A 14,194-nucleotide genomic window follows, 5' to 3' on the forward strand; every position below is an offset into this window, starting at 1 on the left:
TCCGTCTCACAAAATACGAACCGTGTGACCGTCTCACTCAATTTTTTGCCTTACTTTTAAGCTAACATCAACGGTTTCTTCATGCATCCAAATCAACGACAACCAGCATGAAAAAACCCTCGACGCCATACAAGCAATATTTTCTCCAACACCACATGAAATATGTTTTGCTCATTATAGCATAATAAATTTAAATTTATCCAAAAATACGTGGTTTACTCATAAATGGCCACTCTTATTCCAAGGCATAATTTTCTCTATTATCCACTTAATTAATTTCACACCCATAATTAATTTCTATTTCGTCAGGAGTTAAGCTGTCTGTCTCTCTTGTTCTATAAAAAATCACTTATCCAAATCCCAATATCCCAACAGAAATATACATTTAATGCACCGCAAATCTTTTCTGATTCATCCTGATCCATTTGCTGATCATCCCATCCTCGCTTTCTATATATTGGAAGGATCAGAAGATAATTCCTTACGTTTCTTTTTTACAAAATTTTCTTGAATATGGACAAAGAACTGTGTTGTTTCTTTGTGTTGATTTTGGGTTTTGCACTTGGAAATGTGTGCAAAGGTGGTGAAGAGATAGGGGTTTATGAGTTGGAAAAAGGTGATTTTTCAGTGAAGATCACCAACTACGGTGCCACTGTTCTATCTGTTATCGTGCCTGATCGGAATGGTGAGTAAAATTTTTTCATATTTTACATGGAAGAATGCTTTGTATGGTTTCGTTCAAAAATATTTCTTGGTTTGATGTACAATTTGTGGGATTTTCTTGTTTTCAGGGAAACTTGACGATGTTGTTCTGGGATTTGATTCTGTTGATGGATACAAGGTTAGTGTATATATCATGTATTTCATGTGTAGACCGACCACCTAGGAATTGAAAAAAACCTCGTCCAGCTCCAAAAAAAACCCTGAAATCTGACTTAAATATTCATAATATAAAAAGATCAAATGCTATCTTTGATACCATCTAATTGACTCTCGAAAGATTCAATTAATTTTAGAATATCTCCAATCGAACAACCCTGTGCTAGTTCTTGCACCAGATAGGAGATTTGGCTAGTGGCTACAGTTCTATGCCAGAAACTAATTACAATGCTAAATAATGATGTTTTTTTTACATTTTTATTATTTAAGATAAGATAAGATATTTGAAACTGGATTGATTTTCTTCATAAATTTAGTAAAATATATAAATTAATTATTAAATTTGTAAAAAAAAATTAGTAGAATGTACTTGTTGTAAAACAAAATTTTCCAGTGCAAAAGCTACATGAACTAAAATAATTAATAACTAAGTTATTTGAGCCCTTTTATTTTCTGATGTGAATAATTATTTAGGAAAAAACTTTTTTATCTTCTGATTTTTCTTGGCTGTGATATTTGTTCTTGATGATTATGAAATTTTGCGTTTTACAGAATGATTCAACTTACTTTGGGGCTCTTGTTGGCCGTGTGGCTAACCGGATCGGAGGTGCTCAATTCACTTTAGATGGTAAACTCTACCAATTGCCTGCTAATGATCATGGAAACACACTCCATGGTAAGATAATTTCAGATTCAAATACCAAAAAAAAGAATCATTAATCATTCATATATTATGCCTCCCTCGAAAAGGGTATATAATATTTCACGATTCGAATGATATATATGTATGTGTATGTATAGGTGGGACTAGAGGATTTAGCGACGTTGTGTGGACGGTGACCGAGCATGTGAAACATAGCCACATTACTCTTACCTATGATAGCCAGGATGATGAACAAGGTAGCAATGCATCAGTACTATCGGTTATAATTTATTTTCTATGCATCATGGTGAATATTCTCGTCTTAGTCTGGTAATCTTTTCTTATTTCCAATGTGACAACAGGATTCCCCGGAGATCTCTCCGTGATGGTGACCTACATGCTCATAGGAAGAAACAAGCTGGGTATAAAGATGCAAGCCAAGCCCCTAAACAAAGCTACACCAGTCAATCTCGCCTCCCACACGTACTGGAATCTCGCGGGCCATGGCAGCGGCGACATACTTTCACACACCATCAAGCTCTATGCCTCCAGCATAACCCCCGTGGACGAAAAACTTATTCCCACAGGTAAAATCTCTCCTGTCAAAGACACGCCCTACGACTTTCTGGAACCCCGGACGATCGGTAGCAAGTTCAGTCAGCTGCCAGATGGGTATGACATCAACTACGTTCTTGACGTTACCGGTGGAGGGAAGCATTTCACGAAGGCGGCCATGGTTTACGCCGGAAAATCAGGGAGGAAAATGGAGCTGTGGACCGATAAGCCCGGAGTTCAGTTTTATACTAGCAACATGCTGCCGGAAACAGTGGGCAAAAATGGTGCGGTGTACAAGAAATATGCGGCGTTTTGCCTGGAGACTCAAGGGTTCCCTGATTCTGTGAATCATCCGAATTTCCCTTCGCAGATTGTGAATCCAGGGGAGAAGTACAGACATGTTATGGTGTATAGGTTTACTGCACATTAGATAGAAATTTTGAGTCATGGGACTCTGTTTTATGTTCATTTTGTTTTTCTAGCTTGAGAATGGTATTGTTTTTTATTAGAAATTTGTATTGAAGACTCCTATTTTCGGTTAAAAAAATAAAGAGAGATTTCGTTTATGTTTGATTGAAAATACAAGAGCTGTATTGAGTACCAACTTCTTGCAAGTGTTATCAGTAAACGTATAATGCTGCAAAACATCGAACTCGGTCAAGCGAATTCAATTCAACCATCATCATCAAATATCAACCAGCATCGTCCACAATTATATAACCACCATCAAATTAACAAAACCAACGCATTCAGGCTGCAGCTAACACAAACTGAGTTGATTTCAGTCACTGTTCAAAGATGAAGAGAGCTAAATCCATGGAAATAACTCGTCCGTTGAAACCGTCTAAGCTGCTGTCTTCTTGAAATCAATTTTGTCAACCTTCACCTCTCCATCGATAAGCTCATAAACATACACGACAACACGTAGACCATCAATATCCATGAGAACAAAGCTCGGGTTCACATCATAAGTGATGCTGCTGAAGGCGCCAGTAGCAGATCCTGGATTTATAACCACTCCTGCCTCATGCTTGTAAGCTGTGAACTGGTGTGTGTGCCCGGTTACAAGGATGTCAACATCCAGTTGTCTTTGGAGCATAGCCAATGAGTCGAGGTCCCCCCATGGAATAACCTTCAACAGAATTTGCATGAGAAATAAGCGGAAATCTTTCAACAGTAGACCCTGCTTTAGAATGTTTCTGTTTTATGACTCCGATAAGAAAAAATCAGAATCAAGGATTTTGTACCCTCTTCTTTTTTAAAAAAAACCGATGTTGATATTCAATAGTTTTTAAATCAAGGATATCATGCTAAAAAATTTGACTCAGTTTTAGCCTTAACGTATGAAGCCGGTGAAAAGCAAAGAGATTAGCGGTACTCTTAGTATGAAAGAGCAATCATCAATTTCTGTAGGTCTATAATCTTTGAGCGAAGTGGAGCATATAACATCAGAATAAAGGAACCACACCTGATGACCATGGCATACACCAAGCTTAAATTGACCAATGGTCAAGGTTTTATTCTCAGGATAACGTGGCTCCTCGTCATAATCTCCTCGAGTGATGTGCAAGTCTGGACAAACAGTTTTTAAGTAGTCATGAACCTCCTGCAAAAACAGTTATATACTGTGAAAGTTACCCAAGTTCAGTGCAGATTACACAGATACAAACGATAAGAAAAAACTGGTGAAATATGAAACTCTAAAAACAGACCAGCTTAATATCCTGAGTCTGCACGAGTGCTGATAATGCTCAACTGTGTCATATATACTACTAACTCAACTCTCTCTTTTCGTATGAAATGTTTTCCTTGCTTTTCTTGGGAGACAAAAAATGGTACCATATACAATAGGTTTTCAAGTTTTATTAATCCTAGACTCCAAGACGTAAGAAAAGTTAATTGCATCAAATTATGAACAAGTCACATTTGCTTCCAACGAGTAACATGTAATTCAACATAATTAACAGCCGATATTAGATCTCTCATCAAAGGGAAAAAGGATGAAACTTATTCTCATGTAACCCATAATTGTTTTTTTCTATGTTGTTGCACAAGGCGAAGCGCATTTTAAGCAAATGAAACTGCTAATCAAACCAAATCACACTCCCCCCACCCCACCCGCCCACCCAAACCAGAAAAAAAAAAAGACGAGCATATATATCTTAGTTACACTTGTGCTCAGATGACATTCTCAATCTTTTAGAGTATTAAGAGCACAAGTGACTTGCAAATTCTACCATTCGTCTTATTTATGAGCCTTTCCATTTAATATTTTCCCATTCTCAATGTTCTCCTGAAAGCAGAGTACATTCTTTGAACAGCCCATCATTGGCAAAACAGTCATACCATCATCCTATTTATTACTTGCCCATTGAGAAAAATAAATTTCTAGGAACAAAAAGGCCAAAAGTAGCAATTTAAAAGAATATTGACACCAAATCTGAGAACTTCAACCACACCTAAATGTAATTTAAAACCACATAAAAATTGTTTATAAGCAATAACTTCTGGTTCACAATATACTAATATACAAATCTCGGTTATATACACAAAATGCTAACTATTTCCTCATAACAGAACAGGCTTTACTTTCAGTTCGACATTTTTATTTGTCAATTCTAGCATTATAGATTCCATACAAAATTATCAAGTTACTTTGAAAAGCCGTACCAAAGAACACTAGTTCAAACATTTACCTACAACAGTATAAAGACACATAAACTAAGCATAGATCACAATGAATCAAGAAAACTAATCAATTCATAGCAGATATACTTACTTTGCTACATAAGTTGCCCGTGCAAATTACATGTTGGATCTTTCCTGGAACAAGCATGGATTTGAACTTTGCAGGCAGATCAAGCGCCCTGTGTGGTATGTGCAAATCACCCAATGCTAGTACAAGGACCATCTCTAACTCCTTGAATTATCAAACTCTGCCTTATTCCTCCAAAAAAAATTGCACAGCACAGAATCTGAGAAACGCCCAAAAACCAAAGCAGATGCTTGATACAAAGAAAAGAAGTTAACTTTCCACGTACTACAAACAACCCACATCCCCCTTTCGAAAGACGTCCCGTACCGTCCCGTCCCGTCCCGATTCCCATTTCCAAACACACATTTCTTAACGAATCACACGTCATTTCAATTGGCAAGTGCAATTCACATATGCACGTAAACAGAAGATCCAAACCGACCAAACATGCATAAATTACGAGTAGATTAACAGGATCGATCTTGGTAATTGATTCAAAGCATAACTCAGAATCTGAACTGCCCCAGAGAAAAATAAAACATAGCCACCAGAACAATATTATGCAACAAAAAATCACGCATTCTAATCTTCCAGACATCTGATGATCAGCATTCAAGAATAGCTCAGATAACCAAAAAATAACCCAAATTCTGAAATTCCCACATGAAGCACTAACAGTTTCCGAAAAATTCAAGAAAATCAAGGATTTTCTAAGCTATTAAATTGCTTCTTGTAGACGCGATCAAACCTGAAATTATCTTTTTCGTATTACATGAGACTTGAACACGCGGAGATGCTCTTGAGCAGAGTGACGCGATCTAATGTATAAAATATATATAATAATAACAAAAAATTATTGCTTAGGCTAATGAACATAATAAACATAACTAAATTCGACTTTATATTAGCTAATGGGCTCGGCCCATTATCTCTGTTCTACCCGCATGGAAGGCGCGCAACGGTCATATTTTCTGCCAGTTGGAAAATCTTACAAAACAATCCCGATTTGCGATTCTCATCCTCATAATCATATTCGCCTGTTTCCAAATTTCTTCAAGCACAGAAATATATTCTTCGGATTTTTCCCATCAATTCTTGAAACAAAAGACTCCATTCATTAGTGTTTCGATCAATTCTTGAATCCAAGTATCGTCTCGATTCTTGAAAACAATCTAGATTATTTTGTGTCTCTTTTTCTGCGTATCAATGGAGAATAACTCGAAGAAGATTCACGGGCGTCGCAAGATGGAGATGAAGAAGATAGAGAGCAAAAAAGATCTTGCAACTGACATTCATGAGGCGCCGAAAGGGTCTGTTGGGAAAGGCAGGGGAACTGGCCGCATCACGAACCTCGTGCAATCGCCAGCCGACAAGATTTCCTCATTCGGGTATCCTTCGGCTGAGTCTGTCATCCACAATTATGAAAGAGCGGGTACTTACTTTAACTACAATCCCTCAGAGGAAGACATCACAGACGTGAAGAATGGCTATTTCCAGGCAATGAAGATATTGGAAGATAAGAAGAGGATCGAATCCGGGCTAAAGAAATATCCACCGGAGAGGATGGAATGTTCTGGTGGGATGAAGAGATTGAGGGCATGGAACTGCAGGAATTGGAGGAGTATGGCGAAACATTGGAAAAGCTATGGAGAAAATGACAGTCAAAGAGATGGAGGTGGCCAAAGATTCAGAGAAACAGTTGGCTTTGGATTCAATCTCAGTTGGGTTTCCATGTCAGAATATGGTGCTTAATCTTGATGTTTTTCAAGACCAAATCGATTATTTCATGGTAATTATTGATTCTTTTTTGTTACTTAAACCTTTGAAGTTGATTACTTTAATGGGATTTTTCCCTTACCTTTGTTGTAATGAATTTGCAGAAGACATCAGTGGAACACGACGCACGACAAGAGGAGATTGTTGGAGATGTTTGGCATTTTGATGATGATCTTTGGGGCTGGAAAACGAGGTAAGTGTTATGAATAAATTGTATTGATACCCCTAAAATTGTCATATCTAGATGGATCCAAGTCCATCTCAAAATTGGTCCTAGCCCTATAAGAGTCAGACTCCACTATTGGGCAAGAGCTCAGCTACCGAGCCCAACCATATAGTTAGAAGTCTGAACCCATAAGACTGAGCCTATGAATCCCCAATGGGGCAGATCTCCCCAACCTCGCCTACTAGAGGCCCGAGCCCACCCATGGCCCGGGAATTCCGAGCCCTGACGTGGTTAGGGAATCTGAATACATTCTCCTTAATAGATAACAGGTCTCGATAAATACGAGATTCGATCAAATCTAATCAAGATAAGGCTCCTAGCCGCCATCAAGAGTCCTTGCCGCCATGGTCATGTAGTTCCGTTGGTTGAGGTCTCTTATCTCAGTAAGGATTCTATATTTTAACACAATCATATTCTCTTGCTCACTTAGCATTCATATATCTATCTTAAGTTTGCTCTCCGGACTGGCTTAAGCATCGGAAAGGTCACGTCGAAAAATTCTTCGACGCCCCCTAACCTTATTTCTCTTTGTGGAGAGCCCATAGTACCGTACTGATCCACTCATAGTGGTTCAACCAGGCACGGTTCAGCGTTGTGGTCATTGAAGTGTTCGACCTATTGATAAGTGCATTCGTTCAAGGCTCACTATGGAGCATTTCCTGAAATCATTGATAAAAAGGCAACATATACTTATGATGAACTACAGGCCCAGACAAACAAGTACGTTCTTCTTGAAGAACTTCAGCTTGCCCGAGCTCATCAGCGGAAGGATCCAACAAACAACCTCGTGGTTCGAAATGTTGCATTCCTCCACAAGTACCCGGACCCCATCAAGTGTCGAGTCTTCCTTACAACTCTAATAAAATCAGCACAACGGTGGTTCAACCTCCTTCGGCCCTGTGACATCAAGACTTTTCAGTATTTTGCAGGAGCACGTGAGCTTACGAGCATACATACAACGGTTCAGCGCGGTGGTCGTGAAGTGTCATCTGCCACGACTGACCTATTGATAATTGGATTTGTTCATGGCTCGCTATAGAGGATTTCCTTAAATCATTAATAAAAAGCCAGCATATACTTATGACGAACTACATGCCCAGATAGAGAAGTATGTCATTCTTGAAGAAGTCCATCTCGCTCGAGCTCATCAGGGGAAGGAACCAACAATCAACCCAGAGGACCACCGATCGCGGTTCAAAAATATTGCACTCCTCCACCAGTACCCAGACCCCGTCAAGTGTCGAGTCTTCCTTACAACTCTAATACGATCAGCACAACAGTGGTTCAACCTTCTTCGGCCCAGTGACATCAAGACTTTTCAGTATTTTGTAGGAGCACGATAGCTTACGAGCATACATACAACGATTCAGCGTTGTGGTCCATCTGCAACGTCTGGACAGACAAGTACGTTATTCTTGAAGGAGTCCAGCTCGCCTGAGCTCGTCAGCGGAAGAATCCAACAAACAACCCCAGAGGACTACCGATCGTGGTTCGAAAATGTTGCACTCCTGCACCAGTACCCGGATCCCATCAAGTGTCGATTCTGCCTTACCACTCTAATAGGATTGGCCCAGCAGTGTGAAAACCTGCTTCGCCTAACATCAAGACTTTTCAGAATTTTGCAGGAGCACGAGAGCTTACAAGCAAACATACAACAGTTTAGCGTTGTGGTCCTTGAAGTGCCATCTGCCCACGTTCGACCTATTGATAGGCTCACTTTTGAGGATTTCCTGAAATCATTAATAAAAAGCCGGTAAATACTTATGATTAACTACAGGCCCGGACTGACAATTATGTTATTCTGGAAGAAGTCCAGCTTTCTCGAGCTCATCAGCGGAAGGATCCAACCAACAGCCCCAGAGGACCACTAATCGCGGTTCGAAAATGTTGTACTCCTCCACCAGTACCCAAACCCTGTCAAGAGTCGATCTTTCCTTACAACTCTAATAGGATCAGCACAACAGTAGTTCAACCTGCTTCGGCCATTTGACTTCAATACTTTTCAGTATTTTGTAGGAGCACGTGAGCTTACGAGCATACATACAACGGTTCAGCACTGTGGTCATGAAGTGCCATCTGCCACGTCTTACCTATTGATAAGTACATTTGTTCAGGGCTTACTATGGAGGATTTCCTAAAATCAATAATAAAAAAGCCAGCATATACTTATGATGAACTACATGCTCGAACAGACGAGTACATTATTCTTGAAGAAGTCCAGCTTGCCCCGAGCTAATCAGCGGAAGGATCCAACAAACAACCCCAGAGGACCACCGATCGCGGTTCGAAAATGTTGCACTCCTCCACAAGAACCCGGACCCCATCAAGTCTCGAGTTTTCCTTACAACTCTAATAGGATCGGCCCTTCAATGATTCAACCTGCTTCGGCCCAATGACATCAAGGCTTTTTCGGATTTTGCAGGAGCACGAGGGCTTACAAGCATACATATAACAGTTTAGCGCAGTGGTCATTGAAGTGCCATCTGCCACGTCTGACCTATTGATAAGTACTGCATTCGTTCAGGGGCTCACTGAGGATTTCCTAAAATCATTAATAAAAAGCCAGCAAATAATTATGATGAACTACATGCCCGGACTGACAAGTACGTTATTATTGAAGAAGCCCAGCTCGCTCGACGAGCTCATCAGCGGATGGATCCAACAAACAGCCCAGAAGACCACCGATCGCGGTTCAAAAATGTTGCACTCCTCCACCAGTACCCGGACACTGTCAATTGTCGAGTCTTTCTTACAACTCTAATAGGATCAGCACAACAGTGGTTCAACCAGCTTCGGCCCGGTGACATCAAGACTTTTCAGTATTTTGCAGAAGCACATGAGCTTAAGAGCATACATACAACGGTTCAGCGATGTGATCGTGAAGTGGCATCTGCCACAACCGACCTAATGATAAGTGTATTCATTCAGGGATCACTATGGAGGATTTTCTGAAATCATTAATAAAAAGCCAACATATATTTATGATGAACTACATGCCCAGACTTACAAGTACGTTATTTTTGAAGAAGTCCATCTCGCTCAAGCTCTTCAGTGGAAGGATCCAACAATCAACCCCATAGGACCACCGATCGTGGTTCGAAAATGTTGCGCTTCTCCACCAGTACACGAACCTCGTCAAGTGTAGAGTCTTCCTTACAACTATAATAGGATCAGCACAGCAGTGGTTCAACCTGCTTCGGCCCGGTGACATCAAAACTTTTCGGTATTTTGCAAGAGCACGTGAGCATACGAGCATACATACAACGATTCAGCGCTTGTGGTCGTGGAGTGCCATCTGCCACGTTCGACCTATTGGTAGACTCACTATTTATGATTTCCGGAAATCATTATAAAAAGCCAGTAAGTACATATGATGAACTACAGGCCCGGACTAACAAGTACGTTATTTTTTATGAAGTCTAGCTCGCACGAGCTCATCAGCAGAAGGATCCAACCAACAGCCCCACTAGGACCACCTATCACGGTTCGAAAATGTTGCACTCCTCCACAAGTTCCCAGACCCTGTCAAGTTTCGAGTCTTCCTTACAACACTAATAGTATCAGCACAACAGTAGTTCAACCAGCTTCGGCCCAGTGACATCAAGACTTTTCTGTATTTTACAGGAGCGCATGAGCTTAAGAGCATACATACAACGGTTCAGCATGTGGTCGTGAAGTGCCATCTGTTACGACCGACCTATTGATAAGTGTATTTGTTCAGGGCTCACTATGGAGGATTTTCTGAAATCATTAATAAAAAGCCAGCATATATTTATGATGAACTACAGGCCCGGACTGACAAGTACGTTATTATTGAATAATTCCAGCTTGCTCGAGCTCATCAGCGGAAGGATCCAACAAACAGCCCAAGAGGACCACCGATTGCGATTCAAAAATGTTGCACTCCTACACCAGTACCCGGACCCTGTCAAGTGTCGAGTCTTTCTTACAACTCTAAGAGGATCAGCACAACAGTGGTTCAACCAGCCTTGGCCCGGTTACATCAAAACTTTTCAGTATTTTGCAGAAGCACATGAGCTTAAGAGCCTACATACAACGGTTCAGCGATGTGGTCGTGAAGTGCCATCTGCCACGACCGACCTATTGATAAGTGTATTCGTTCAGGGATCACTATGGAGGATTTTCTAAAATCATTAATAAAAAGCCAACATATATTTATGATGATCTACATGCCAGACTAACAAATACGTTATTTTTGAAGAAGTCCATCTCACTCAAGCTCATCAGTGGAAGGATCCAACAATCATGCCCATAGGACCACCGATCGCGGTTCGAAAATGTTGCACTCCTCCACCAGTACACGGACCTCGTCAAGTGTAGAGTCTTCCTTACAACTCTAATAGGATCAGCACAGCAGTGGTTCAACCTGCTTCGGCCCGGTGACATCGAAACTTTTCTGTATTTTGCAAGAGCACGTGAGCATGCGAGCATACATACAACGATTCAGCGCTGTGGTCGTGGAGTGCCATCTGCCACGTTCGACCTATTGGTAGACTCACTATTTATGATTTCCGGAAATCATTATAAAAAGCCAGTAAGTACATATGATGAACTACAGGCCCGGACTAACAAGTACGTTATTTTTTATGAAGTCCAGCATCGCACGAGCTCATCAGCGGAAGGATCCAACCAACAGCCCCATAGGACCACCTATCACGGTTCGAAAATGTTGCACTCCTCCACAAGTTCCCAGACCCTGTCAAGTTTCGAGTCTTCCTTACAACACTAATAGGATCAGCACAACAGTAGTTCAACAAGCTTTGGCCCAGTGACATCAAGACTTTTCAGTATTTTGCAGTAGCACATGAGCTTAAGAGCATACATACAACGGTTCAGCGCTGTGGTCGTGGAGTGCCATCTACCACGTTTGACCTATTGGTAGACTCACTATTTATGATTTCCGGAAATCATTATAAAAAGCCAGTAAATACATATGATGAACTACAGGCCCGGACTAACAAGTACGTTATTTTTTATGAAGTCCAGCTCGCACGAGCTCATCAGCGGAAGGATCCAACCAACAGCCCCACAGGACCACCGATCGCGATTCGAAAATGTTGCACTCCTCCATAAGTTCCCAGACCCAGTCAAGTTCGAGTTTTTCTTACAACACTAATAGGATCAGCACAACAGTAGTTCAACAAGCTTTGGTCCTGTGACATCAAGACTTTTCAGTATTTTGCAGTAGCACATGAGCTTAAGAGCATACATACAACGGTTCAGCGCTGTTGTCGTGGAGTGCCATCTACCACGTTTGACCTATTGGTAGACTCACTATTTATGATTTCCGGAAATCATTATAAAAAGCCAGTAAATACATATGATGAACTACAGGCCCGGACTAACAAGTACGTTATTTTTTATGAAGTCCAGCTCGCACGAGCTCATCAGCGGAAGGATCCAACCAACAGCCCCACAGGACCACCGATCGCGATTCGAAAATGTTGCACTCCTCCATAAGTTCCCAGACCCAGTCAAGTTTCGAGTTTTTCTTACAACACTAATAGGATCAGCACAACAGTAGTTCAACAAGCTTCGGCCCGGTGACATCAAGACTTTTTCTGTATTTTGCAGGAGCACATGAGCTTAAGAGCATACATACAACGGTTCAGCATGTGGAGGATTTTCTGAAATCACTAATAAAAAGCCAACATATATTTATGATGAACTACAGGCCCGGACTGACAAGTACGTTATTATTGAATAATTCCTGCTCGCTCGAGCTCATCAGCGCAAGTATCTAACAAACAGCCCTAGAGGACCAGCGATCGTGGTTAAAAAATGTTGCACTCCTCCACCAGTACCCGGACCCTGTCAAGTGTCGAGTCTTTCTTACAACTCTAAGAGGATCAGCACAACAGTGGTTCAACCAGCTTCGGCCCGGTGACATCAAAACTTTTCAGTATTTTGCAGAAGCACATGAGCTTAAGAGCCTACATACAACGGTTCAGCGATGTGGTCGTGAAGTGCCATCTGCCACGACCGACCTATTGATAAGTGTATTCGTTCAGTGATCACTATGGAGGATTTTCTAAAATCATTAATAAAAAGCCAACATATATTTATGATGATCTACATGCCAGACTAACAAATACGTTATTTTTGAAGAAGTCCATCTCACTCAAGCTCATCAGTGGAAGGATCCAACAATCATCCCCATAGGATCACCTGATCGCGGTTCGAAAATGTTGCACTCCTCCACCAGTACACGGACCTCGTCAAGTGTAGAGTTTTCCTTACAACTCTAATAGGATCAGCACAACAGTGGTTCAACCTGCTTCGGCCCCGGTGACATCAAAACTTTTCAGTATTTTGCAAGAGCACGTGAGCATGCGAGCATACATACAACGATTCAGCGCTGTGGTCGTGGAGTGCCATCTGCCACGTTTGACCTATTGGTAGACTCACTATTTATGATTTCCGGAAATCATTATAAAAAGCCAGTAAGTACATATGATGAACTACAGGCCCGTATTAACAAGTACGTTATTTTTTATGAAGTCCAGCTCGCACGAGCTCATCAGCGGAAGGATCCAACCAACAGCCCCACATGACCACCGATTGCGATTCGAAAATGTTGCACTCCTCCACAAGTTCCCAGAACCAGTCAAGTTTCGAGTTTTTCTTACAACACTAATAGGATCAGCACAACAGTAGTTCAACAAGCTTCGGCCCGGTGACATCAAGAATTTTTCTGTATTTTGCAGGAGCACATGAGCTTAAGAGCATACATACAACGGTTCAGCATGTGGAGGATTTTATGAAATCACTAATAAAAAGCCAACATATATTTATGATGAACTACAGGCCCAGACTGACAAGTACGTTATTATTGAATAATTCCTGCTCGCTCGAGCTCATCAGCGCAAGTATCTAACAAACAGCCCTAGAGGACCACCGATCGTGGTTAAAAAATGTTGCACTCCTCCACCAGTACCCGGACCCTGTCAAGTGTCGAGTCTTTCTTACAACTCTAAGAGGATCAGCACAACAGTGGTTCAACCTGCTTCGGCCCGGTGACATCAAAACTTTTCAGTAATTTTCAAGAGCACGTGAGCATACGAGCGCATACATACAACGGTTCAGCGCTGTGGTCGTGTAGTGTCATCTGCCACGTTCGACCTATTGATAAACTCACTTTTGAGGATTTCTGGAAATTATTATAAAAAGCCAGTAAATACTTATGATGAACTAACAGGCCCGGACTGACAAGTACATTATTCTGGAAGAAGTCAAGCTCGCACGAGCTCATCAGCAGAAGGATCCAACCAACAGCCCCACAAGACCACCGATCGCGGTTCGAAAATGTTGCACTCCTCCACAAGTTCCCAGACCCTGT

The 14,194-nt window shown here is 41.2% G+C and overlaps 3 protein-coding genes across 5 annotated transcripts; 2 read left to right on the forward strand and 1 right to left on the reverse strand.

The window, feature by feature from the left end:
- Window positions 1-332: 332 nt before the first annotated feature.
- LOC142520669 (uncharacterized) lies at window positions 333-2,643 on the forward strand. Its single transcript, XM_075623753.1, has 5 exons — window positions 333-685; window positions 792-841; window positions 1,432-1,555; window positions 1,681-1,779; window positions 1,885-2,643. The coding sequence occupies exons 1-5, from the start codon at window positions 514-516 to the stop codon at window positions 2,505-2,507; spliced, it is 1,068 nt and encodes a 355-aa protein (XP_075479868.1). The 5' UTR covers window positions 333-513; the 3' UTR covers window positions 2,508-2,643.
- Window positions 2,644-2,730: 87 nt separating this feature from the next.
- On the reverse strand, window positions 2,731-5,687 carry LOC142520670 (vacuolar protein sorting-associated protein 29-like). Of its 3 annotated transcripts, none has more exons than XM_075623754.1 (4): window positions 5,581-5,687; window positions 4,857-5,052; window positions 3,546-3,683; window positions 2,731-3,209 (listed from the first exon to the last, which is right to left on the reverse strand). In XM_075623754.1, the coding sequence occupies exons 2-4, from the start codon at window positions 4,986-4,988 to the stop codon at window positions 2,922-2,924; spliced, it is 558 nt and encodes a 185-aa protein (XP_075479869.1). In that variant the 5' UTR covers window positions 4,989-5,052; window positions 5,581-5,687; the 3' UTR covers window positions 2,731-2,921. The 3 variants fall into 3 exon arrangements, with proteins under 3 accessions (XP_075479869.1, XP_075479870.1, XP_075479871.1); XM_075623755.1 differs by having other exon boundaries at window positions 4,857-5,024; window positions 5,581-5,660; XM_075623756.1 differs by having other exon boundaries at window positions 4,857-5,017; window positions 5,581-5,646.
- Window positions 5,688-5,836: 149 nt separating this feature from the next.
- LOC142520671 (uncharacterized) lies at window positions 5,837-6,803 on the forward strand. Its single transcript, XM_075623758.1, has 2 exons — window positions 5,837-6,621; window positions 6,713-6,803. Exon 1 carries the CDS (start codon window positions 6,039-6,041, stop codon window positions 6,582-6,584), a length of 546 nt encoding a protein of 181 aa, XP_075479873.1. The 5' UTR covers window positions 5,837-6,038; the 3' UTR covers window positions 6,585-6,621; window positions 6,713-6,803.
- Window positions 6,804-14,194: the final 7,391 nt, after the last annotated feature.

Source organism: Primulina tabacum, chromosome 12 (genome assembly GCF_025594145.1).
Source record: "Primulina tabacum isolate GXHZ01 chromosome 12, ASM2559414v2, whole genome shotgun sequence".
In the NCBI taxonomy this organism is placed as follows: Eukaryota; Viridiplantae; Streptophyta; class Magnoliopsida; order Lamiales; family Gesneriaceae; genus Primulina; species Primulina tabacum.

Coding starts and splice junctions, on each gene's coding strand:
- LOC142520671 (XM_075623758.1), top strand. CDS start 6,039: ATGGAGAATAACTCGAAGAAGATTCACGGGCGTCGCAAGATGGAGATG.
- LOC142520669 (XM_075623753.1), top strand. CDS start 514: ATGGACAAAGAACTGTGTTGTTTCTTTGTGTTGATTTTGGGTTTTGCA. Junction 1,556..1,680: donor TCATGGAAACACACTCCATG/GTAAGATAATTT, acceptor GTGTATGTATAG/GTGGGACTAGAGGATTTAGC. Junction 1,780..1,884: donor TAGCCAGGATGATGAACAAG/GTAGCAATGCAT, acceptor ATGTGACAACAG/GATTCCCCGGAGATCTCTCC.
- LOC142520670 (XM_075623754.1), bottom strand. CDS start 4,988: ATGGTCCTTGTACTAGCATTGGGTGATTTGCACATACCACACAGGGCG. Junction 3,684..4,856: donor CGGGCAACTTATGTAGCAAA/GTAAGTATATCT, acceptor CTGTTTTTGCAG/GAGGTTCATGACTACTTAAA. Junction 3,210..3,545: donor GTGTATGCCATGGTCATCAG/GTGTGGTTCCTT, acceptor ATTCTGTTGAAG/GTTATTCCATGGGGGGACCT.